This window comes from Lolium rigidum, chromosome 7 (genome assembly GCF_022539505.1).
Source record: "Lolium rigidum isolate FL_2022 chromosome 7, APGP_CSIRO_Lrig_0.1, whole genome shotgun sequence".
NCBI classification, from domain to species: Eukaryota; Viridiplantae; Streptophyta; class Magnoliopsida; order Poales; family Poaceae; genus Lolium; species Lolium rigidum.
This window is the reverse complement of record NC_061514.1, coordinates 92,309,705-92,333,373: the sequence shown is the minus strand read 5'-3', so window position 1 is coordinate 92,333,373 and position 23,669 is coordinate 92,309,705. Positions and strand designations below refer to the sequence as shown.

Genomic DNA, 23,669 nt, shown 5'->3' with positions numbered 1-23,669 from the left:
ATCTATTTGCAGTTATATTTGGTCAAACAAAAAATACGTAAAACAAAGACGCCTTATTCCTTGAAACGGAGGTGTACTACGTAAAAAAATGAGTGGGGTGGAAGTTCAAGCCCTCCAAGAATTATACATCATTTTATACATGAGCAGAGACCAGATGCCGCTTATATTAACGCATAGCTGAGTCACATGGGAACAAGAGCAACGATCACTTTGGATAAAAACAGGCACAACATAGCCCAGTGGTGAGAGCGCAGTGGCGCCTCCCAGCGCGCGTTCGATCCTGGGTTGGACGGCTGTGCCACACAGCTTCTTTCTTAATAAAAAATGCCGCAGGGTTCCTTCCCTGATGGTCTCGTTTTAAAATCGTTGATATAGCACCGACGCCCGAAGTGATCAAGTCGAACTAACTAACTGGGACTGAACAGAGAGGAACTATTACCAAAACATAGGCTACATACTGTGTTATCTCCATCAAGCTGCTGGAATGAGACTCACGGTTGTTTCTGAATTTAAGTGCCACAGGTTAGTATAAATCGGCAGAGATGTGTATTGACTGTCAATCACCTTCAGGCACATAATACAAAGTGGTGTGTAGTTAAGTTTTTCCGTTTTATTACGGGCCTAGTGTTGTCAAATTGTCACTGATGAAACAAAGTGATGTACATACATTATGCAGCTGATATTTCCAATTAGTCCAATCTGAATTTGAAAATCCATAAAGAGACTAATCGGGTACACAGAGGACAAAGGAAAATGGCAAACGCAAAGTTAAAAGCGACGTTTACTAACCTTCATTAGAATATGGCAAAAACAAAGCAATACGATGCAGCTCGGGGAAGTTTCAGATTATGGCATTACTTTATACTAAGATTCCTTCTTGACAGGATCCAAATGCTAACTTTCTTCCAACCAGCATTCCTTTTTCTCTTATGTGGCGACTTGAAACCGTCATTTGACAAATCTTTCGAGTTGTTGCCTCTGAGCTTTAATGGCTACAGCAATAGGAGGATGGGTGGCCTCAGCCCTCATCACAAAGCTGGTTGAGAAGGTGTGCTCCTATGCTGGCGATCAGTATGAATACCAACGGCAAGACACAAAGGAGAAACTAAGAATCTTAGAGAAGAACCTATCGTCGATACAAACAGTGGCGCACATAGCTGAGAGAGTGCAGGCGAAGAACACAGTCATGGGAAGTTGGCTAAGGAGAATCAAAGATGCTGCATGTCAAGCTGAGGATGTTCTTGATTTGTTTGACTATCGAGTTCTACAAGCAGAAGCGGAAGACATGGGCAAGGCTAACTCAGTTGCTTCAGCCGCAGCTGGGTCATCTTCTTCATCCACAACCACCATCACCACTGTCTCTACCACTACTAGCACTAGCAGCGGCTCAACAGTAAATCAGTCGGCTTGTGCTCTCAAACGCTTCCTTTTCTCCGATGAAGATGTCGATGAGTTGATTTCTGTAGTGGATTTGTTTGCTGATATTGATAGTACGATGCAAACATTCCTGGGGTTAGTGAAGCTAGAGGACAGCAGACCAGAACAGGCAGTTCAGTGGCGCACGACAACCTCTATACCAGGCTCAAGAAAGTTTTTTGGTCGAGTTAATGAAGAAAAACACCTGAAGAAATTACTTGTTCAGATCAATGAACAATCCAGTCAGCCATATGATGTTATATCGATTGTTGGTATTGGTGGTGTTGGTAAGACTGCGTTAGTACAGAGAGTGTATAATCATTTCCGTGTCACCTGTCACTTTGATTTTGCAGTATGGCTTCATGTCTCAGATAAATTCGATGTTGGACGTCTAACAAAAGAGATGGCTCAGTCTGATAATCTCGGCATGTCTGCTGACTTGAACAGCATCAGTAGTTTAGATCAAGCTCAAAGGATGTTACGGGAGAAGCTGAATGGGAAAAGAGCTTTGGTAGTCCTTGATGATGTATGGAATGAACTGAGCAGCCAATCAGAGAACCTGTGCAAGCCACTGCAGTTTGCCTGTAAGGGCAGCAAAGTAATAGTTACGACTCGTAGTAAAAACGTTGCAAACATCAACGGAGCAACAGAGATGATGTACTTACATGGATTAGAAGAAGAAGAGTACTGGGGGTATTTCTCAGAATGTGCGTTTGGTGATGCAAATCCATCTGAATATCCACAGCTGGAAAATATTGGTCAACAAGTGGTGAAGAGGTTGGCAGGATCACCTTTAGCAGCAAAGACAGTTGGTGCTTCACTGAAACTTGAGTTAGAAGAAAATCATTGGAGGGCTGTCTCTAGGAGGAAATTATGGCAATTAGAGCAAAAGGAAGATGATATTATATCAGCATTGGGACTGAGTTATGAGCATCTTCCTGACCATTTGAAGCAATGCTTTGTTTACTTTGCACTGTTTCCTAAGAAATACCACCTTCGTGGAGATGTGCTCATACAGATGTGGAGGGCTCATGGTTTCCTTAGCACACAAACACCGGATGAAATTGCCTATCGTTACATCAACGATCTCTTGCAGCTTTCGTTTATTGAGAAGGTAGCCAACAAAGAGGACCACTATGTAGTTCATGACTTGCTACATGATTTTGCAGAGTCAGTCTCTAATGGAGAACACTTCCGAATAGAAGATGACTTCCATGTGTGCATTCCAAGAAACGTTCGCCACATATATGTCAGTGCAAGCAATATATCTAAGGTGTTCATAAGTATGCAAGAATTCAAAGAGTTGAAGAAGAATGTGAGAAGCTTAATAATATGCAAGGCAGAAGAAGGTACTTCCCGCAGAGGGATCACATCGTCGAACTTCAACCATGTTCTTGAAGAGACTCTCCAACAGCTAAGAAGCTTACGGGTTTTAGTACTAAGCAATCTTGATGGTATACTCCCAAAAAATCTGGATAAATTGGTCCACCTTAGGTATCTAAATATCCATGAAAATGGAAGCTTTATCAGTGTCCCCAAGTCAATGTTCAAGCTCTACCATCTAAATGGACTGGATCTGAAAATTCAAGAAGGCAGGATGGTGAAAAAAGAACTTCAAGAGGGCTTAAGTATGTTGACCCAGTTAAGATATTTAAAGGCCCCAAAGGAAATAATTTCAGGTATAAAATTGATTGGCAGGCTAACATCCCTCAGGGAATTAGAGGAGTACGAAGTGAAGAGTGACATGAAGCATCATATATGTCAACTAAAAGAGTTGAATGAACTTAGAGGCATGCTAAACATCAAGAATCTTCAGAATGTGAGATGCAGGGAAGAATCATCTGAGGCGGGATTAGTTAAGAAGGAAAACCTGAACAAGCTAACACTCTGTTGGAATCATCACAAACACAGCATGAACTACACCGACCATGAAGGCGTGCTTGAAGGGTTACAACCAAATCCCAACTTGAGAGAACTTTCTGTCAGATGTTACATGGGAATCAACTCTCCTTCTTGGCTATCCTGTAAATACTTGCCCAACATTCACTGCATTGAATTATTCTCCTGCCATCATTGGAAAACTCTTCCACCTTTTGGGAGCCTACCATTCCTGAGGATATTAAAGATAAGGCATTTAACAGCAGTGGAAAATATAGATGCTGGATTCTATGGGGATGCTGCAGTGGCATTTCCATCACTGGAAAAGCTTCTATTTGAAGGCATGGAAAAGTGGAAAGGATGGTCAGGTATTGATTCCAGCCAACAAGTATTTCCACGTCTGCGTGACATCTGTATTCAGAAATGTACCCAGTTGATGGGCCCTTTACCATTACAGTCACTCCAAAAAATGCAAATTTCTGTATCTAACTCGATGTATGAGAAGATAACCAGTTGCGAATCTGAAAATACAACTAATGTCAACACGTCCTTCCATGTTCAGCTCTCCCTGGACCACTTGGGACTTCTCTTTAGCTGTCTTCCAACGAGCAGCCTAGCCAATGTTCATATGCTGGATATCTCATCTAGCCACCTGGAAATTTTTAACATGGATCAGAAGGAATGGCTGCAACAACTCACTTCACTTGAGGAACTTCGCTTCACTGACTGCCTAAAACTGAGATCACTGCCATCCAACATGATGCATCTCACATCTCTTGAGTCTCTGTACATAGAGACATGTCCAAAACTTGAGTCCTTTCTCCAGACGGGATTACCTCTTTCCCTGAAGATGCTCACTGTCATAAAATGCCGGAAAACATTCAGTGAGCTCTGCTCCGAGATCAACACAAGTACGAACAACACAATACAACAGGTCATTGTGCGGGAACCCATTGCGTGCGTTGGAACAAAAAGAAGAAGGGCATCATAATACGAAAACGTAAGTATGATAAAAATATTTTCTCTTTTCTCATGAAGTATGGATTGAAGAAAAATCTATGTGTATCTTGTCCAATCTGTCTAGAAGATGAATGAACAGAACAAAATAAGAAATAATTTATAATTTGTTGTTTGCTGTTGTTGAAGATCAATGTCAAACAGTAGATTCATGCTTACCTTTAGTACTTTGGCTTCGTTGCAGCTAGGAAGTGGAGAAAAGTTCCTGTTCCTGAAGGATAAATGATTGAACAAGGGCTCGATTCAGCAGTACGCACCAACAATGATCGTAGAGGCTCTAAACTATACACATGAAATGCTGATGTTGTGGGATCTCTTGGTGTTCAGGCCATTCACGAAGACCCAACGTTTTGTACCAGTCGAGTGCCAACACAGTTCGCCCACCAACACTGGAGAAGTTTATTGGTGAATGAAGAAGAAATGGAGAGTATTCCTTGTGATCAGATTAATCTTGTGTACCAATTGTACCAGTGCAACATGTTGGTGGCAGACATCTCAGCTAAGTGAAAAAATTCAGTTAGTTAGTATCGTTGTAGTATCTTCCGTTGGTCCCTTGATGCACAGGCTAGTAGATTACTGGACCTAGCGGCTACCGTGATGATCGCCATCAACGGTGCACCATCTTTGTTTGAGGCCCTATCAGACAGAATCAAAGTGGGTGCAAACTCCAAAGGCTGCCCAGAACGGCACAGTTGACTGGTTGCTCAGTGAGAGATAGCTTCTTATATTTTACTACTATGTTTTAGTTTGGCAGAAGGCTAGCAATCAGGCCACTTGTTCTTTTGCACTCCGTAACTTGTTAATCTGCAGTCTTTTGCTCACCACCTGTTTGATTCTCACAACAATCTACTTTTAGGAGAACAGATGGCTTACTTACCCCACAGACCGATTCCCAAAAAATCAAATTGCATGATCAACAATAAATGCTACCTGCGTTTGTACTTCTATAAAATATTTAGATATTTGGCTAATTAAGCTAATTTGTTATGTGATGATTTTTTATTTATTTACCTCAATACTGACCATAATCTGACATCTAGTTGCCCTTTTTTGAAAGAATGCTACGGATATTTCAAACGGTTTAGATCGATGCTCTCCAGCAACCATTTGACAAATATGTAGTTGGGCATGGCTGCAAGCCTACAATACAAGAAGCTGCTACAGAGTTAAACAACATAATTCTGAGATTACCACATAGTCTGTTTACCATTGAGGCATTGACACTCACCAAACTGAATATAATTCTGAGATAACCACATAGTCTGTTTACCATTGTTGCTATCTGATAATATATGGAGCCAGTTTAAGCTGGACCTTTCAAAAAAAGAAAAAAAAAAGAACTCACCAAACTGAACAAGATTCTACAATTTTGTGCATCAACTTAAGCAGCAGAGTAGAAGTAAACATCACAAGTCACTATCGCAGCCCTAAATCCAGATTCGCTCCCATTTTTCTCGTCACCACTATATAAGAGAATGCAGGGACAGCTAAAAAGAAGGGTCTCAGCTCGCTTGGAAACCAGAACGGGAGCAACAACTCAGTACTGAGAACATATGACCTTAATTAGTAGGAGGGAACAAGGCTTGTTCAAATGCTCAAATTGACCGGGGAGTAAGCCATATCATTTCATCATTGGATTGCAGGAAGAGGAGACCAGGGACCGGAGATGTAGATGGTTTTCTTACTTGGTGAGAGCGGTGATCTCAGAAGCAGGCGTCTCCCGCCGCCACCGGAGACCACGTCGGCGATGGTGAAGGGCGGATTGATGTAAACGAGGAACGGCCGCCGAACTGACGGCGAGGAAGGAAGGAAGGGGCGGTCCCCATCTTCATCTTCGCCAACCCCTCTGCTTCTTTCCCATCGCGCGCGCGACTGAAGTTCGTCGTCGACCCTCCGCTGCTGCCGCCGGCCGGACCGCCGTCTCCCACCGCCCGCGGCCAGCGCCGCTCCCTCCCGCGTTGCCTCGCCGCACCACCCTCCTCGAACCGCCCCCACTGCCGGTCCGCCCCGACCTCCCCTCTAAATCCACCATCTTCTCCAGTTCCAGCGAGGTCCTCGCACCACCACCCGAACCCTAAGTCGCCGGCCACCGCACCCCACCCTAAAACCCTAAGGTTTTCTTCCTCCCTCCGCCGGCGACGCCGCGGACAGCCGCGTCGTCCCCATCGGCGGCGAGGTCCTCCCGGTCGCCCGTTGCTTCATCTTCGTCGTCTCCGATGAACTCCTCCACCGCATTCCTAACCATGGTGGGCCGGCCCGTTGCGTCGGAGACCTACGCGTCATGGCCGGCAAAACGGCTCTGCCAAACGCCGTGGATATGGGCCGAGTAAAGGTGCTCTAAAAGCCCATGACGTAAGTTTTAGATTCGAGTTTTAGGTTGTGCTGTGGCGATTTACACAAAAATAACCCAAAAGTGAAAGAAAAGCACAGACTAACCCTCCGGCGAAACTATTTCGCCAATCTAACCCTTTTGTGTGGCGCTTCTCCCACGGGCGCCACACATGCCCATGTGGCTCCTCCTCGCCGGCGCCACCGTCCCGGCCCGACGTGGCCCCTCGCCGGCCGAGCCGGTGCGACCATCCGACGTGGCAGCATGTGTGGCGCCCCTCCCAACGGCGCACACATGCACTTGGAATTGCCCAAAACATACTGTGAGACAAATCCTCTGGGACTTAGCCGTTTTGCGAGGCTCGATGTGTGGCGCCGATGCCACGGGCGCCACATTAGCCTGTGTGGCGCCGATGCCACGGCGCCACACATCCACTTAAGTGTGGCGCCCGCGCCCGCGCCCAGCCCGACCCTCTCTTTCTTCTTTCTCTTCCTCTCTCGCTTCTCCTCCCCAACCGCCGCCGCCGCCCGCCCTCGCTCGGGCCCCCACCAAATCGACCAAGGAATCGTCAGATCTATCCGGCCAAGTCCTTCCTCCTCCATTCCTCAAGGTATTCCCCTTCGATTCCCTCTGATTCGTCCACTATTGTTGGTGGATTTGGTGGATTTAGATATGAACCCTAGATTTGTTGGAACCCTAGATATGAAATTTTACATGTATGTGTTGAAATGGCTATGTATGTGTTGAAATGGCTATGTAAGTGTTGAATGTGTATGTGTAGGAACCCTAGATATGTTAGTGGATTTGGATATGAACCCTAGATTTGGATATGTTGGTGGATTTGGATATGAACCCTAGATTTGGCTATGTAGATATAAAATGGCTATGTATGTGTTCAAATTCTATGTATGTATGTCTTGAAATGTCTACTATTTGTGATGGAATAACTCATATTTGAACCAAATATTTGTTGGAACCCTAGATATGAATGTATGTGTGTATGTATGTAACTCTCATGTATTTGGATATGAACTCTCATGTATGTGTTGCTCATTTTTGTTAGTGGAATGACTCATAATATGGTTGTGTAAACATGTAGGATGGTGTGGCTTCTGATGAAGAGTACGACAGGATGCACCGGGCTGTTCATATGACGGAGAGGGGAACGGATCTTCACCCTTTGAAGATTCGTTACCATGGCACAGCGGATATACCGTATGACGAGAGGTACACGGAGTTCATCCGGCCTACCGGTCTTATGGCGTTCATATCCCTTGTAAGCCGTGGGGGGCCACACATGAACCCCTTGATGACCCACAAGTATAGGGGATCGCAACAGTCTTCGAGGGAAGTAAAACCCAATTTATTGATTCGACACAAGGGGAGGTAAAGAATACTTATAAGCCTTAACAATCGAGTCGTCAATTCAGTCGCACTGGAAAAGCACTAGCAACAGGGGTGATGTGAAAGTAGCAGTGATATGAGAGCAATAGTAATGAGTAACACAACAGCGAGTAGTAGTAATATGAGAGCAATGGCACCAGGAAACAGCTTGACATGTAGAACCGAGTATATGATGATGAAAGATGGACCGGGGTTCCCGGCTATCTACACTAGTGGTAACTCTCCAATAACAAATGTTGGGTGAACAAATTACGATCGGGCAATTCATAGGATTGAAATAGCATTAAGACAGAATATCAAGATCATTAATCATGTAGGCATGTTTTCCAATAATAGTCGTACGTGCTCGCAATGAGAAACTTGCACAACATCTTTTGTCCTACCGATCAGGTGGCAGCTAGGGCCTCAAGGGAAACTATCTGGATATTAAGGTACTCCTTTTAATAGAGCACCGGAGCAAAGCATTAACACTCCGTGAAAACATGTGATCCTCACATCACCGCCATCCCCTCCGGTTGTCCCGATTTCGTCACTTCGGGGCCTTTGGTTCCGGACGAGTGACATGTGCATACAACTTGTAGATACAATCTAAGCAATAATATAAAGCTCAAATCTAAGATCATGCCACTCGGGCCCTAGTGACAAGCATTAAGCATAACAAGATTGCAGCAACGATAACTTCATAAACTTTGTAGATAGACAATCATAATGTAACAATCCATCGGATCCCGACAAACACAACACCGATTACATCAGATGAATCTCAATCATGTAAGGCAGCTCATGAGATCATTATATTGAAGTACATGGGAGAGATGATACCAACTAGCTACAGCTAGAACCCGTAGTCCATGGGGGAACTACTCACGGAGCATGATGGAGGCGATGGCGTTGATGGAGATGGCTTCCGGGGCACTTCCCCGTCCCGGCAGGTGCCGCGACGAGACTTCGTCCCCGAATTGGAGTTTCGCGATGGTGGCGGCGCCCTGGAGTCTTTCTCGGAGTTTCGTCAAGAGTTACGGTGTTTTTAGGTCGAAAGGGATTTTATAGGCGAAGAGGCGGCGCGAGGGGCACTGGGGCGCCACACCACGAGCCGGCGCGGGCCCGGGCCGGCCGCGCCGCCCTATGGTGTGGTGGCCCTCCGGCCCCTCTCCGACTCTTCTTCGGTGTTCGGACGCTTCGGGGAAAATAGGAGGTTTGGTCTTCGTTTCGTCGAATTCCGAGAATATTGCCCGAACAGCCTTTCCGGAACCAAAAACAGCAGAAAACGAGAACCGGCACCGTGGCATCTTGTTAATAGGTTAGTTCGGAAAACGCATAAAAACATTATAAAGTGCAAGCAAAACATGTAAGTATTGTCATAAAACAAGCATGGAACGACATAAATTATGGATACGTCGGGGACGTATCGGCATCCCCAAGCTTAGTTCTCGCTCGTCCCGAGCAGGTAAACGATAAAAAGAATAATTTCGTAGTGACATGCTACTTACATAACCTTGATCATACTATTACAAAGCATATGAAATGAATGAAGTGACTCAAGGCAATGATCTATAGTTGCTAACAAATAGATAACATATAGCAAAACTTTTCATGAATAATACCTTCAAGACAATTATCAAAAGTCTTGCATAAGAGTTGACTCATAAAGCAATAAGTTCAAAGTAAAGGCATCGAAGCAACACAAAGGAAGATATAAGTTTCAGCGATTGCTTTCAACTTTCAACATGCATATCTCATGGATAATTGTCAACATAAAGTAATATGATGAATGCAAATATGCAAGTATGTAAGAATCAATGCACAGTTGACACAAGTGTTTGCTTCTAAGATGGAAGGAAATAGGTAAACTGACTCAACATAAAGTAAAAGAAAGGTCTTTCAAAGAGGAAAGCATCGATTGCTATATTTGTGCTAGAGCTTTGGTTTTGAAAACATAAAGAGAGCATAAAAGTAAAGTTTTGAGAGGTGTTTGTTGTTGTCAACGAATGGTAGTGGGCACTCTAACCCCTCGCTAGACAAACCTTCAAAGAGCGGCTCCCATGAATTATTTTTATTTTTGGGTGGCACTCCTTCCAACCTTTCTTTCACAAACCATGGCTATCCGAATCCTCGGGTGCCTGCCAACAATCTCATACCATGAAGGAGTCCCTTTTTATTTTAGTTTCATTATGATGACACTCCTCCCAACCTTTGCTTACACAAGCCATGGCTAACCGAATCCTCGGGTGCCGTCCAACAATCACATACCATGGAGGAGTGTCTATTTTGGTTAATTAATTTGGGACTCGGGAATCCCATTGCCGACTCTTTTTGCAAAATTATTGGATAAGCGGATGAAGCCACTAGTCCATTGGTGAAAGTTGCCCAACAAGATTGAAAGATAAACACCACATACTTCCTCATGAGCTATAAAACATTGACACAAATCAGAGGTAATAAATTTTGAATTGTTTAAAGGTAGCACTCAAGCAATTTACTTTGGAATGGCAGGAAATACCACATAGTAGGTAGGTATGGTGGACACAAATGGCATAGTGGTTGGCTCAAGTATTTTGGATGCATGAGAAGTAATCCCTCTCGATACAAGGCTTAGGCTAGCAAGGCTATTTGAAGCAAACACAAGTATGAACTGGTACAACAAAACTTACATAAGAACATATTGCAAGCATTATAATACTATACACTGTCTTCCTTGTTGCTCAAACACTTTTACCAGAAAATATCTAGATCTTAAGAGAGATCAATTATGCAAACCAATTTCAACAAGCTATACAGTAGTTCTCCACTAATAGGCTTAGACTACATGAAAAAACTTAATCATGATCTACTTGAGAGCTCAAAACAATTGCCAGGTGTCAAATTATCCAAGACATATGAGGCATTTTCCTTTTCCAACCAAATAAGTATTGTAGCTTCCAACTTTTATCATTGAACGTTAAAAGTAAAACGAAGAACAAGTGTTCATATGAAAAAGCGGAGCGTGTATCTCTCCCACACAAGGATTGCTAGGATCCGAATTTATTCAAACATAAACAAAACGAAAATAAACACACAGACGCTCCAAGTAAAGCACATATGATGTGACCGAATAAAAATATAGTTTCAGGAGAGGAACCTGATAAGTTGATGAAGAAGGGGATGCCTTGGGCATCCCCAAGCTTAGACGCTTGAGTCTTCTTGAAATATGCAGGGATGAACCACGGGGGCATCCCCAAGCTTAGACTTTTCACTCTTCTTGATCATATATCATCCTCCTCTCTTGACCCTTGAAAACTTCCTTCACACCAAACTTCTCATAAACTTCATTAGAGGGGTTAGTACTCAAAAAATTTGAATCCACCTTGGTCCTATAGTGGCACATTGCAAGAACTCAATAAAACATTAGCTACAGCTTTCCACGTCTAGAAAACCTCGCTTAAAGTCCACAAGAGACAATGCAAAAAACAGAGACAGAATCTGCCAAAACAGAACAGCCAGTAAAGACGAATTTTAATAAAATACTTCCGTTGCTCAAATAAGAAAACTCAAAACTAACGAAAGTTGCGTACATATCTGAGGAACACGCACGTAAATTGGAATATTTTTCTGAGTTACCTACAGCGAAAACAGCCCAGATTCGTGACAGATAGAAATCTGTTTCTGCGCAGAAATCCAAATCTAGTATCAACCTTCGATTAGAGGCTTCACTTGGCACAACAAAACACAAAACTAAGATAAGGAGAGGTTGCTACAGTAGTAAACAACTTCCAAGACATAAATATAAAACAAAGTACTGTAGCAAAATAACACATGGGTTATCTCCCAAGAAGTTCTTTTCTTTATAGCCATTAAGATGGGCTCAGCAGTTTTAATGATGCACTCGCAAGAAATAGTATTTGAAGCAAAAGAGAGCATCAAGAAGCAAATCCAAAACACATTTAAGCCTAACATGCTTCCTATGCATAGGAATCTTGTACACAAATAAATTCATGAAGAACAAAGTGACAAGCATAAGAGGATAAAACAAGGATAACTTCAAAAATTTCAGCATATAGAGAGGTGTATTAGTACCATGAAAATTTCTACAACCATATTTTCCTCTCTCATAATAATTTTCAGTAGCTTCATGAACAAACTCAACAATATAGCTATCACATGCAGCATACTTTTCATAATTTCCAAACACATAATTTTTATCAAGTTCAAGAATAGTGGAATTAAAACTTTCAAACTTACTTTTATTAATAATATAACAAGGTAGTTGATCAATCTCAATAGATATGGGACTCATAGAATAAGTCAAGAACTCTCCAATCCCATTTTCATTAGTAGTACAATTAATATTATCAAGTAACATAGGACCATCATCTAGAGCTTTATCATAGACATTTGCCAAACAAAATTCTTTAGTACCATGCATTTCGACATCGGGCACAAACAAAGCATTATCATAAGATTTATCAAAGTAGCATGAATTATCATAGATAACAAGTAGCATAATTATTCTCACAAGTATTACTCATAGGTACTATTTCAAGAGAATCCACAGGAACATAACATTCAACCTCTTCCAGTAAGCATGGAGGATAATCAAATAGTGTAAGAGATAAAGAGTTACTCTCATTAGAAGGTTGACATGGGTAGCTAATCCATTCTTCCTCCTTTTGTTCGTCGCTCTCTTCTTCTTTTTCATCCAATGAGCTTTCAAGTTCATCAATTTCCTCCTCTTTTTCATCCAATGAGCTTTCAGGTTCATCAATTTCTTCTTCCACCGGTTCCTCGCAAATTGTGAGTGCATTCTTGTGCATTAATGTGTCTCTCTTTATAATCAAGGATATAAGGATTCCTACTCGTAGCATTCTATGCAAGAATTAAGGATAGTTGAGACATAATCTTTAAGGCCCTTACAAACAACACAAGTTTCATAATTCTCAACCATGAAGGATTCTATCTCGGAGGCTCCCATAAATAAGACAAATTGTTCTACCTCTTCGAACCCATAATGAATATAGCAATTCCGATTATAGTTCTTAATTAAAAATTCCTCACTAAAGCCACATTGAAATTTAAGATGTTTAGTATCCTGTTGAGAGCAACAGTTTATATCATGGCGTTCAAGCAAGATTTTAGCAATTGTATTCAATTTTTCTATCATAGCACTCATTATTTTACCAGTTCTTGATTCTCTATAACAATTATAACATTCTATAAGCTCCAAGTAGGTTGTTGGTTCTCCCATAACAGCAGTTTTTAATTTTTTGGTTTTTCAAATTTTTATGGATTTTTGGGTATATGAGACAAACAAGACAAAAATAAACTAGACAACACTAATACTAGACAGAAATAAACTAAGCACAAATAAACTAGACAAAAGTAAACTAAGCAAAACAAAATAAAATAAAACAGAGAGAGATGTAGAGTGTACTCCCCAGGTGAACTTATGAGTAGAGCTATGCCTCCCGGCAACGGCGCCAGAAAATAGTCTTGATGGCCCACAAGTATAGGGGATCGCAACAGTCTTCGAGGGAAGTAAAACCCAATTTATTGATTCGACACAAGGGGAGGTAAAGAATACTTATAAGCCTTAACAACTGAGTCGTCAATTCAGCTGCACCTGGAAAAGCACTAGCAACAGGGGTGATGTGAAAGTAGCAGTGATATGAGAGCAATAGTAACAGTAACACAACAGCAGTAGTAGTAATATGAGAGCAATGGCACCAGGAAACAGTTGACATGTAGAACCAGTATATGATGATGAAAGATGGACCGGGGTTCCCAGCTATCTACACTAGTGGTAACTCTCCAATAACAAATGTTGGGTGAACAAATTACAGTCGGGCAATTGATAGGATTGAAATAGCATTAAGACAGAATATCAAGATCATTAATCATGTAGGCATGTTTTCCAATAATAGTCGTACGTGCTCGCAATGAGAAACTTGCACAACAACTTTTGTCCTACCAGCCGGTGGCAGCCGGGCCTCAAGGGAAACTACTAGATATTAAGGTACTCCTTTTAATAGAGCACCGGAGCAAAGCATTAACACTCCGTGAAAACATGTGATCCTCACATCACCGCCATCCCCTCCGGTTGTCCCGATTTATGTCACTTCGGGGCCTTTGGTTCCGGACAGTGACATGTGCATACAACTTGTAGATACAATCTAAGCAATAATATAAAGCTCAAATCTAAGATCATGCCACTCGGGCCCTAGTGACAAGCATTAAGCATAACAAGATTGCAGCAACGATAACTTCATAAACTTTGTAGATAGACAATCATAATGTAACAATCCATCGGATCCCGACAAACACAACACCGATTACACCAGATGAATCTCAATCATGTAAGGCAGCTCATGAGATCATTGTATTGAAGTACATGGGAGAGATGATACCAACTAGCTACGGCTAGAACCCGTAGTCCATGGGGGAACTACTCACGGAGCATGATGGAGGCGATGGCGTTGATGGAGATGGCTTCCGGGGCACTTCCCCGTCCCGGCAGGGTGCCGGGACGGAGACTTCGTCCCCCGAATTGGAGTTTCGCGATGGTGGCGGCGCCCTGGAGTCTTTCCGGAGTTTCGTCAAGAGTTACGGTGTTTTTAGGTCGAAAGGGATTTTATAGGCGAAGAGGCGGCGCGAGGGGGCACTCGGGGCGCCACACCACAGGCCGGCGCGGGCCCGGGCCAGGCCGCGCCGCCCTATGGTGTGGTGGCCCTCCGGCCCCTCTCCGACTCTTCTTCGGTGTTCGGACGCTTCCGGGAAAATAGGAGGTTTGGTCTTCGTTTCGTCGAATTCCGAGAATATTGCCCGAACAGCCTTTACGGAACCAAAAACGGCGAGAAAACGAGAACCGACACCGTGGCATCTTGTTAATAGGTTAGTTCCGGAAAACGCATAAAAACATTATAAAGTGCAAGCAAAACATGTAAGTATTGTCATAAAACAAGCATGGAACGACAGAAATTATGGATACGTCGGGGACGTATCACCCCTCGGCACTCACCGCCCTTGTCGACCGGTGGAGGCCGGAGACTCACACCTTCCACTTGAGGGCCGGCGAGATGGCCCCTACTCTCCAGGATGTTTCCATGATCCTTGGACTACCTATTCGGGGGAGCCACCTGTGTATGAACACAGCTTCTGATGGGTGGCGCCAGCAGATGGAGGCGCTTATTGGCAGGGCTCCTCCGCTGCCAACAGAACCAAAGAAGAGAGCTCCCGCCGGCGCGTCTTTCGAATGGATCAAGACTAACTTTGGAGAATGCCCGGAAGAGGCCGACGAGGACACTCGGAGGACGTACGCCCGCGTGTACTTATGGTACATGATTTCGGGGACTCTCTTTCCTGACAGTGGGGGGAAGCTGGCCCATTGGTGTTGGCTGAAGGCGCTTACGGTGTTGGATGCCCGGTGGAGTTGGGGAACAGCGGCACTTGCCTACCTCTACCGGCAGGTGATGATTTGCTCTATGTACTATTTTCCTATAGTAGTGTGCTAGACAAAGTACTAACCAAATGTCTTATGTGCGCAGTTGGACGAAGCTTGTCGCGAGTCCGGGAGCGGCGGTATTGGTGGATGCATGCTCCTACTTTCCGTATGGAGCTGGGACCGCCTATCAGTTGGGCGGCCTAGGACACTCACCGAGAGGCCATGACCTCATCACCCTCACTTTCCTGATCGGGAGCCCACTTGGGCATACCTTTGGGACAATGTCTCGGTGATGACGAGCGATCCAATGGTCATGTACAGGCAGTACACTGCGGAGTTGGACACTCTTACCGCCGAGCGGGTAACCGATCACTCGCGGAGTTGCAATCCTAGTTTTGATTGATTCTACTCGGCATGTTCTAAATATTTGTATGCTCGTAGGTGGAATGGGAGCCATATGGTAGCTACTACCGTATTGGCGCGGGGATGGCCGACCTCAACCACAAGTGCACGGAGGAGGCGCGGTTCGGCGTATGCGCTGCCCACTCATATGCATGTGGCTTGTTGAACACCACCAGCCGCAAAGAGTGATGAGACGAGTTTGGGTTGTATCAGACACGGACAAGGCGCTTCATAGGTAAACTTCTGGAATCATGCGATGGAAGATTCTTGATAGAAGAGGTACAAACTAACTTGTTGATTCTTGCAGGCTTGATAGGCAGCGGCAGAGGAAGATTATGTCAACCGAGGAAAGAAGGTTGTCACTGAGGAGGATGACGGGCCGCCGCGGAGATCAGCTTTGTCGAGGATGAGGAACGACGAGCCGTTCTCTTCGGATGAGGAGGAGGAGGAGCAGGAGGAGCGAGGAGGAGGAGCGAGCAGGAGCGACGAGCAACAACAGCCACGGCGGCGGACGAAGAGGATGGCCGTCCGGAAGCAGCCCGCGAGGACGGCACGTCGAGGACGCTACTAGGATGTGCTACGTGTTGTTGTGAACTCTATATTCATAAGTATCGATTTGTGAACCCTATGTCATTTCGAACCATGGTCCGTAATGCTACTTGTTGTTTGAATCTACGTGCTACAATGTGACCTATGAAGTGTTATATGTGTATGTCATGAAATTGCTACTTGTTGTGTCCAATGTTGTACTCGTAACTGTTGGAGTTTGGTAGGATTTTTCATGTTTTTAACACAAGTCAATGTGTGGCGCCCTTCCCACTGGCGCCACAAATGCTAGTGTGGCGCCCGTGGCATCGGCGCCACACATGCCAACTTATATGAACTATTGGGTCGAAAACATCCAGGGGCTCCGGACGATAAGTCCTTAGCCGTTTCGCGAGCCTCTATGTGTGGCGCCCGTGGCATCGGCGCCACACATCGAGCCTCGCAAAACGGCTAAGTCCCGAAGGATTTGTCTCACAGTATGTTTTGGGCAATTCCAAGTGCATGTGTGGCGCCGTTGGGAGGGGCGCCACACATGCTGCCACGTCGGATGGGCGCACCAGCTCAGCGGCGAGGGGGCCACATCGGCTGGGACAGTGGCGCCGGTAGGAGGGGAGCCACATGGGCATGTGTGGCGCCCGTGGGAGGAGCGCCACACAAAAGGGTTAGATTGGCGAAATAGTTTCGCCGAAGGGTTAGTCTGTGCTTTTCTTTCACTTTTGGGTTATTTTTTTGTAAATCGCCTTGTGCTGTTGCCTGTTGCCCAGTTACAGTAGCTTGGTTCTACTGTCTTGGGCTGTTGGGTACCTAGGGGTGCGAAGTGCGGACTTCTGTTCAATTCCTCGGGCACCGTCTCACAAGAAGAAAAGAACATTGCCTCAAAAAAAAAAAATCAAGAAGAAAAGAACAGCGAGCGACAATGTAAAACCAGGTTTTAGGTAGCTGGAGAACTCGAAATCCAGTGCAGTTGTGAACTTGTCATTCATCGTCGCGGAAGAACAAATCACTGATTTCTTCGTAACGAATCCGCATTGACTATGCACAAAGGGTGATGCTGGCTACTTGCCACCATCAGCTTGACTGTGCAAAGAAACTGAATGGTCACTCCGAACTGTCAGTATCTTAATGTTTGTTAGCACAGCTAGAGCGCATACTGCCCACCCTGGCTCGAATCTCCGGATTGACAGGTGCTCTGCTCGCGGAGCTTTCTTCTATAAAGCAACGCCAGCCGGGGCAAGACCTGGCTGGTCTCTTTTTTTTTTTACTCTCCACTCCGGTTATTTTGCCACCTCCATCTGAAATCGCATGAGATTTTCCTTCCACAAGTTGTTATCCAGGCACCTCTCATAGAAAGTTACCTCGCCGTCCAATTTCACCGCTATGGCAGCCATGCTTCTTGTCCCATATCGTGCCTGAAAAAGATAATAGAGATTTACATCATCCCATTGCACGGTACAATTGCCAAATTGGGAAAACAGGCAACTGAATCTGTTCCAGGGTAAGCATGGCATTTGCCCGAGCAATCCACATCAACCATGAGAAATGATTTTTTTTGCAGAAAACAACATGAAGCGGGTAGAATCATGCATATTTACCTGTCCCTTCTCCGTGTCGATGAATATAGAGCTTAGCTGGTATTCCCAATCGGAATCGACGCCAGTGTCAGGCACCGCCGATCTGTCAGCCTTGACGGTGTCTGTCATTAGCTCTTCAACCATCTGCTTCAAAGAGACTTCTGCATCATCATGAACTGCAAGAAATCTATTGAAACTCTGTCCTAAGTGCAGCGCCTGGATGGTGAGAAATGAAATCCATGAGTAAATTAGTCCAAGGCTTGTCTGAATTAAGATAATTAGAAGAAATTGGGACAATTTTGTTATTTATACTAGTACTTCAGATAACAATAGAAAGAATTCTGAATGGACGTGTTTATTTCCTCATATTTTCCCACCACTTATATAGCATACAACCTGGTTATGACAAGATGAAACTTTCACGCCAATACACCATTTAAGCATTCCAAAACTGAAAAAAATCTCAAAAACATATGCAGTTTAATTGACCACAATATTCACTCAAACACATAAATTGGTTATTCAGCTGCACAATAATTTCTGGATTTTTTTGAAGGATATAAGAATATCAGAATGTAGAGACTATAACCATGACATACGAAAAGGTCAGCTGCAAAGAAAATAAACTAAAAAAATCAGTTCCTACTGTTCTGGTTTATTGTATTTAAAATTAAGCCCAGAAATTAGGGATTCTTAACATAAAGAAACAGTTTGTCAGTATCCATTGAAAAAGTAACGAAACAATTGATGGATTTAATTTATTGCTCAAATTTAGCTGTGAAATAACAAGACTGGCCCAACAAGCATGCCATCAGACCGTCACAAATTGGAAGCAGATGAATGGCCACTTGCATTAAGAGAGATGGAGCATCCATATCTCAAAGCATCTTCCAACTTCCATCACAGAGATATAGCAAAAAAGAACTTCAATCTAGTGGCAGAAAACAAGACATACCCGGAAAAGGAAAATAAGTCACACTCTAATCATGAGTATTGTACTATTGCTAACCTTTGGCCAAGGGGAGTCAATAGCAGCATTAGAAAGCACATGACACCCAGGGGAAACTGGTTGAACCACAGAAGCACCATTGGGTTTATTAGAAATGTAAACCATGGTTCGTAAATGCACATCGGCCAATATAAGATTAAAGCCATTGTACTGATCTGCTTCCTTTGCAATTTCTGTCGCATACTCCAATGGATCCTGCCTGCCCTATGTAAATTCATAGAAAAACAAAGATAGTAAAAAAAACAAGTCATGGATTCCTGCAAAGCAATAATCAAGAAGGCTTAATACGTATGTTGTAGGGGGGAGATTGCACAAAACGTAGTGTAACCTTACATGCGTAAGCAAGTCAAATTGGATGTTCACTTGCAAATTCAAGAAGTCAGTTACCAAGCAGAAAAAACTCCTAAGTTGAACAGCACGAAACATCTGACACAATCATGCCTTGACAAAAAAATGCCTATTTCCAGACGGGTCTATTCATATCCTATTCTAATTGTAGGGATGTGTGTTCTCTACTACCAAAAATGCCTTGACATCTTAGCAAACATACATATACAAACAAATAATGCGCGGTTTTGTTTTACAGTTTTATCAAGGAAATTTTGCTTTTACAGATGTGGGCACACATGCTTATTCCATTGGAGCATATGAAGAGCAGGTTGAAGCATTACTCGGAGGAATCTTAGCATCACAGCATGCAAGGAATTGTTCTGAAGCTGAACAAGATTGACAGGGTCGCACTCGCACCTGGAGAAACCTGACGGGAAGCTCCCCTCTGGACCTCGCATCGGCCCGGGGGCTAGGCTCCCGGACGTTGGTCAAGAAGGCCAGCTTCCCGGCCTTGGTGCACCCCAGCCACGTGCCCCCGCCTACCTCGTCCTTGCCCCCGAGGATTTGCTCGCCCTCCTCCCCCGCGGCGGGCCACCACTCCGCCGGCCGCGTCGGCCTTCTCACAACACGCGCGCAAGCGGCTCAGAAATACAGAAAGATCGGAGCACGAATCGTAGAGGTGGATCTGGGATACGGGGGAGGAGGCGCGCACCTGGAGTGGTACTCGTCGCGGTTGAAGAGGAGGAGCAGGCCGTACGCCGGGTGAGACTGCCACGCCCAAGCCGCGATGCACATGGCCGGTCGAGCGCGGTGGCGAAGAGGAATTCGGAGATCGTCGTAACGCCGGGGGCGCTCTGTGGCCGCGGCGCCCGTCGGTGGGTAGAACACGGTGATGAGTTGAGGACGGGCTGGACGGCGACCGGCAAGGTGGTGTACTTGCCGAAAGTTCCCTGCACAAGTGCGAATTTATGTCCCAAGCGGGGAGACGGGCTCGCAGAAGCTCTCCTGACCGTCGATGTCACTAACGAGGGAATCAGATCGAGATCACGTTCGCCCCCGACGATGCCATCTGGTTCTTCAGCCGCGCCACGGAGGAGCCCTCTGATAAGCTTGGTTGCTGGCATGAATTTGGTCATCTCGGAGATCTTTTCTTTTCCACATAACCCCAATTTAAAGTTATATTATTATGTACTGTATCTAGTTTGATTGTCAATATGTCATTTTCCGCTCGTTCTATATATTTTGCGGTCAACAAAATTAGATTTTGGCCAAGTTTTTTGGTTGCATACGACTTAGTGTTGAGGTTAGTGGCGGGGCTAGAGCACAATCAATCAGGGTGCATTATATGTGTTGATTTGACCCACCACGGTGCACTAAAAGTTGATTATAGGGGTGCACACTGATTTTGCAGCTAATTGCATGATAGAAACAAGGCTACCCGGATGTATACTTGTTTCTAATATTTATTATATAAACCATTTTATTAAGATTGTCATCACTTATCGAGATTGTAAGTGTACACTCCTCCTAAGTGTGTTTTTGCTAATTAGTGACAGTTTCTATGGAATACTATTTTTATTAAGTTTATATGAAGGAATATTCCATAATAATGTTGTTGTTGATGTGTTCGATTCAAGTGTGGATGCCATGATGATAAAGATATAACTTGGGTATTGGTATCAACTATCAAGATCATCGATTTGAATAGAAGAATATTATATGATCAAGATCTTAAATCTTGAGAGTTTGATTTGAAGAGAAAAATTCAAGATATGGCTCTAAGCCGGTGCCATCATAGTCTCATGAGTTGAGCTATAGTTGACTAAGGTTCTTTATGCACGTCAAGATATTATGATAGGGATTAAGGAGAAACAAGGTTAACCAAAACTAAGAGTGAAGATTGAATTCAAATTGGTCCATTCTAAACATTGGGACACACCAAGGCTAACATCGTGACTCGCTATTACTAAAGGGGCAATTTCTTGTTTGGATTCACTCCTTGCTTCCTTCACCATCTTCTAATCGTTAGAAAAATTGCTCCCTTCTTCGTCGAGGGCTTGGTCCTACATTATGACCAACACACGTTGCAGTTGCTTAGAGTGTGGTTGATCCCTCCATACCAAGTAAGGGCACTGAGGGGTTTCATAGTTGCAGTCCTAGAATCTATGACGGGTGTGCTTGACCTCGAATGCGATGAGTCGGCAAGGGTATCAGTTACACAAACATCTTTTGGCTTTGTCGATACTACAAAGCGATGTCGTTTCATTCTGGATCATAGATCAACCATGGTACGATGCTTTTCCGACAGATCTCGCTGAATTTGGTATGTGTACTTTCTGATCTATGCTTCTCTTCATCGACGATGGTTGGTGCTCCCGCACGCTCCTTTTGGGTCTTAGTCCATCTCTAACATCCCCTGCATATGGACATTTCGAGTCCGTCGCGGCCTATAGCGAGCCCCAACAACATGCCGCAAACGGACCGCACGAGGCGAACATGTTTATTCCGGAGAAAATTCACTTAGATTTGGGCCAGTTTTGCGACATCACAGACATCGCACAAATTAGGGACGAGCCCTTAGCTGGCCTCAAGTCAGTGAGGGAATATAGTATTTTTCTCAATAGCATAGTTAGGATACGTTGTCATTGCATATTAAACATAATTAAAACTAAAACTAAGCTAAAGTACATCAGGCCTGCCCGACCGCTCAGTGTAGTAGCTGGTTTGGCCCTTATTGTCTTGGTGGTCGCCGGAGCTGCCTTGGCCCTCGTCGCCGCCGTGCATCCCCTCGACAGACCGACACATCTTATCGTAGACGACGTGCCTCCTAGCATGGTAGGCGAAGGCTACAACTGGGCATGGGCAGCCCACCCTGGACGGCCCGGTTGCACGTTAGGCCGGGTTCGGGCCTTTGGAGCCCAAACGGCGGGCCGGGCCGGGGCCGGGCTCAGGCTTATAGGGAACAAAATTTAACCCCAGTTCGGGCCGGGCTTGGCGGGTCGGGCTGAGTCGGGCTTTCGTCTGTTCGGGCTAGGTTTGGGCTTGATTTGTAAGCCCAAAGGTCAGGCTGGGCTTGGACATGAGAATTTAAAGTCGGGTTTTTTTTGGCCCAGCCCAACGCGAAGAGGGTCTGCGACGATGACTTTGGCTCGAAGGGTATCACTCGATGGTGGTCTCGCTGATCTGGGCCCACGTGGTGAGTGGGCGTCGGGGGAAGAGGGGGGGGGAGAAGGGGGAGCCATGGTTGTGCATGTGTGGCCCTGCCCTAGTGAGGCGACTTGTACACTCTGACGCGGGAATCTCGCTGCGCGGGCGGGAAGGAACAGCGCCACCCACAACCAAACCGCGGCCCTTTCCATATCCGGAGGCCGTCACATCTAGACCGAAACAGATCAAAATGCGGTATGTTTTGCAGTTCACCTTTGGAGATGACACCAACATCTATTTAGTACAACAAGCTCTATTAGGATTTTCTTTGCCAAACTTCAATGATGAAGAGATGAGGACGCGGTTGTACAATGACGAGAGATGAGGACACCGTTGTAGTCATCCTTAGGTGGTCCATATATATTCTTTTTTACTTTTAAGTTTTTTATACTGCTACCGACAATTATAAATAGATCGGTGAATATTTTGCAAAGCAAAAACTTGCGCAGATAATTTACTCTCCCTACGCGCGCTACACGGCAGTACTCGCAAAACCGCCTTGGACCAGTCGTGCGGTGTGCCACTGCCACCTGTAAGCTCGGCCCGCGTTCTCTCCTGCATTAGTCGTGCACTTTATGGCCACTGCATCCTGAAGATGACCCAGTGAGACTGAGATAGTGATATGACCACACGCTGCAGGGACCCACGCCCCAGTTTTCCGCGTGTGACCGTCCGTCCAAAACGGTCAGAATAGGGGGAGAGACCACGGGTCCGTTGAGACCCGAAGGGGGAGAGAGAGCGTCACTGATCAGTGATTCAGTGAGCAGAGCGCGTGCAGGTTTCATACGGCAAAAAAGCCACGGAATCGGTACGAAAAGGAGAGCGCATTTTCGTTGCAATCTCTCCTCGAGGCTACTACCAGGGGGGCTCGGCTGGCTCTGCCCCTTCCCACAGACCGGCCGAGCATTGTTTTGTACTGCATGGCAAATAAAAACCGTGTATTCTAGTAAATTCAGAATACAGATACATATACATTTTCAGAATTCAGATACATATATCCTATATACTGTAACTTACTAGACAGTGTGGATTCCATGTCTGGCAGCCCAGAAATGGAAGGATTTTCGTTATGGGCTGCGAGTGAGGGAGTGCACGATTGTTGGCAGAAACCCACATTGCATCTACAGCATCCAAAAACTCGATCCA

General features: G+C 44.8%; 1 protein-coding gene and 1 long non-coding RNA gene across 2 annotated transcripts; both read right to left on the bottom strand.

Moving 5' to 3' along the window:
• Window positions 1-528: 528 nt before the first annotated feature.
• LOC124678911 lies at window positions 529-4,881 on the bottom strand. The gene is made up of 3 exons (XR_006994685.1): window positions 4,471-4,881; window positions 2,082-4,151; window positions 529-1,998 (listed from the first exon to the last, which is right to left on the bottom strand). It is a non-coding gene; the product is annotated as an uncharacterized LOC124678911 (long non-coding RNA).
• Window positions 4,882-17,335: 12,454 nt separating this feature from the next.
• LOC124678909 (transport and Golgi organization 2 homolog) lies at window positions 17,336-20,116 on the bottom strand. The gene is made up of 5 exons (XM_047214767.1): window positions 20,029-20,116; window positions 19,734-19,932; window positions 18,987-19,190; window positions 17,999-18,193; window positions 17,336-17,815 (listed from the first exon to the last, which is right to left on the bottom strand). Exons 1-5 carry the CDS (start codon window positions 20,109-20,111, stop codon window positions 17,681-17,683), a joined length of 816 nt encoding a protein of 271 aa, XP_047070723.1. The 5' UTR covers window positions 20,112-20,116; the 3' UTR covers window positions 17,336-17,680.
• Window positions 20,117-23,669: the final 3,553 nt, after the last annotated feature.

Coding starts and splice junctions, on each gene's coding strand:
- LOC124678909 (XM_047214767.1), bottom strand. CDS start 20,111: ATGTGCATCGCGGCTTGGGCGTGGCAGTCTCACCCGGCGTACGGCCTG. Junction 19,933..20,028: donor CGCGACGAGTACCACTCCAG/GTGCGCGCCTCC, acceptor TGTTGTGAGAAG/GCCGACGCGGCCGGCGGAGT. Junction 17,816..17,998: donor TCGACACGGAGAAGGGACAG/GTAAATATGCAT, acceptor TATCTTTTTCAG/GCACGATATGGGACAAGAAG.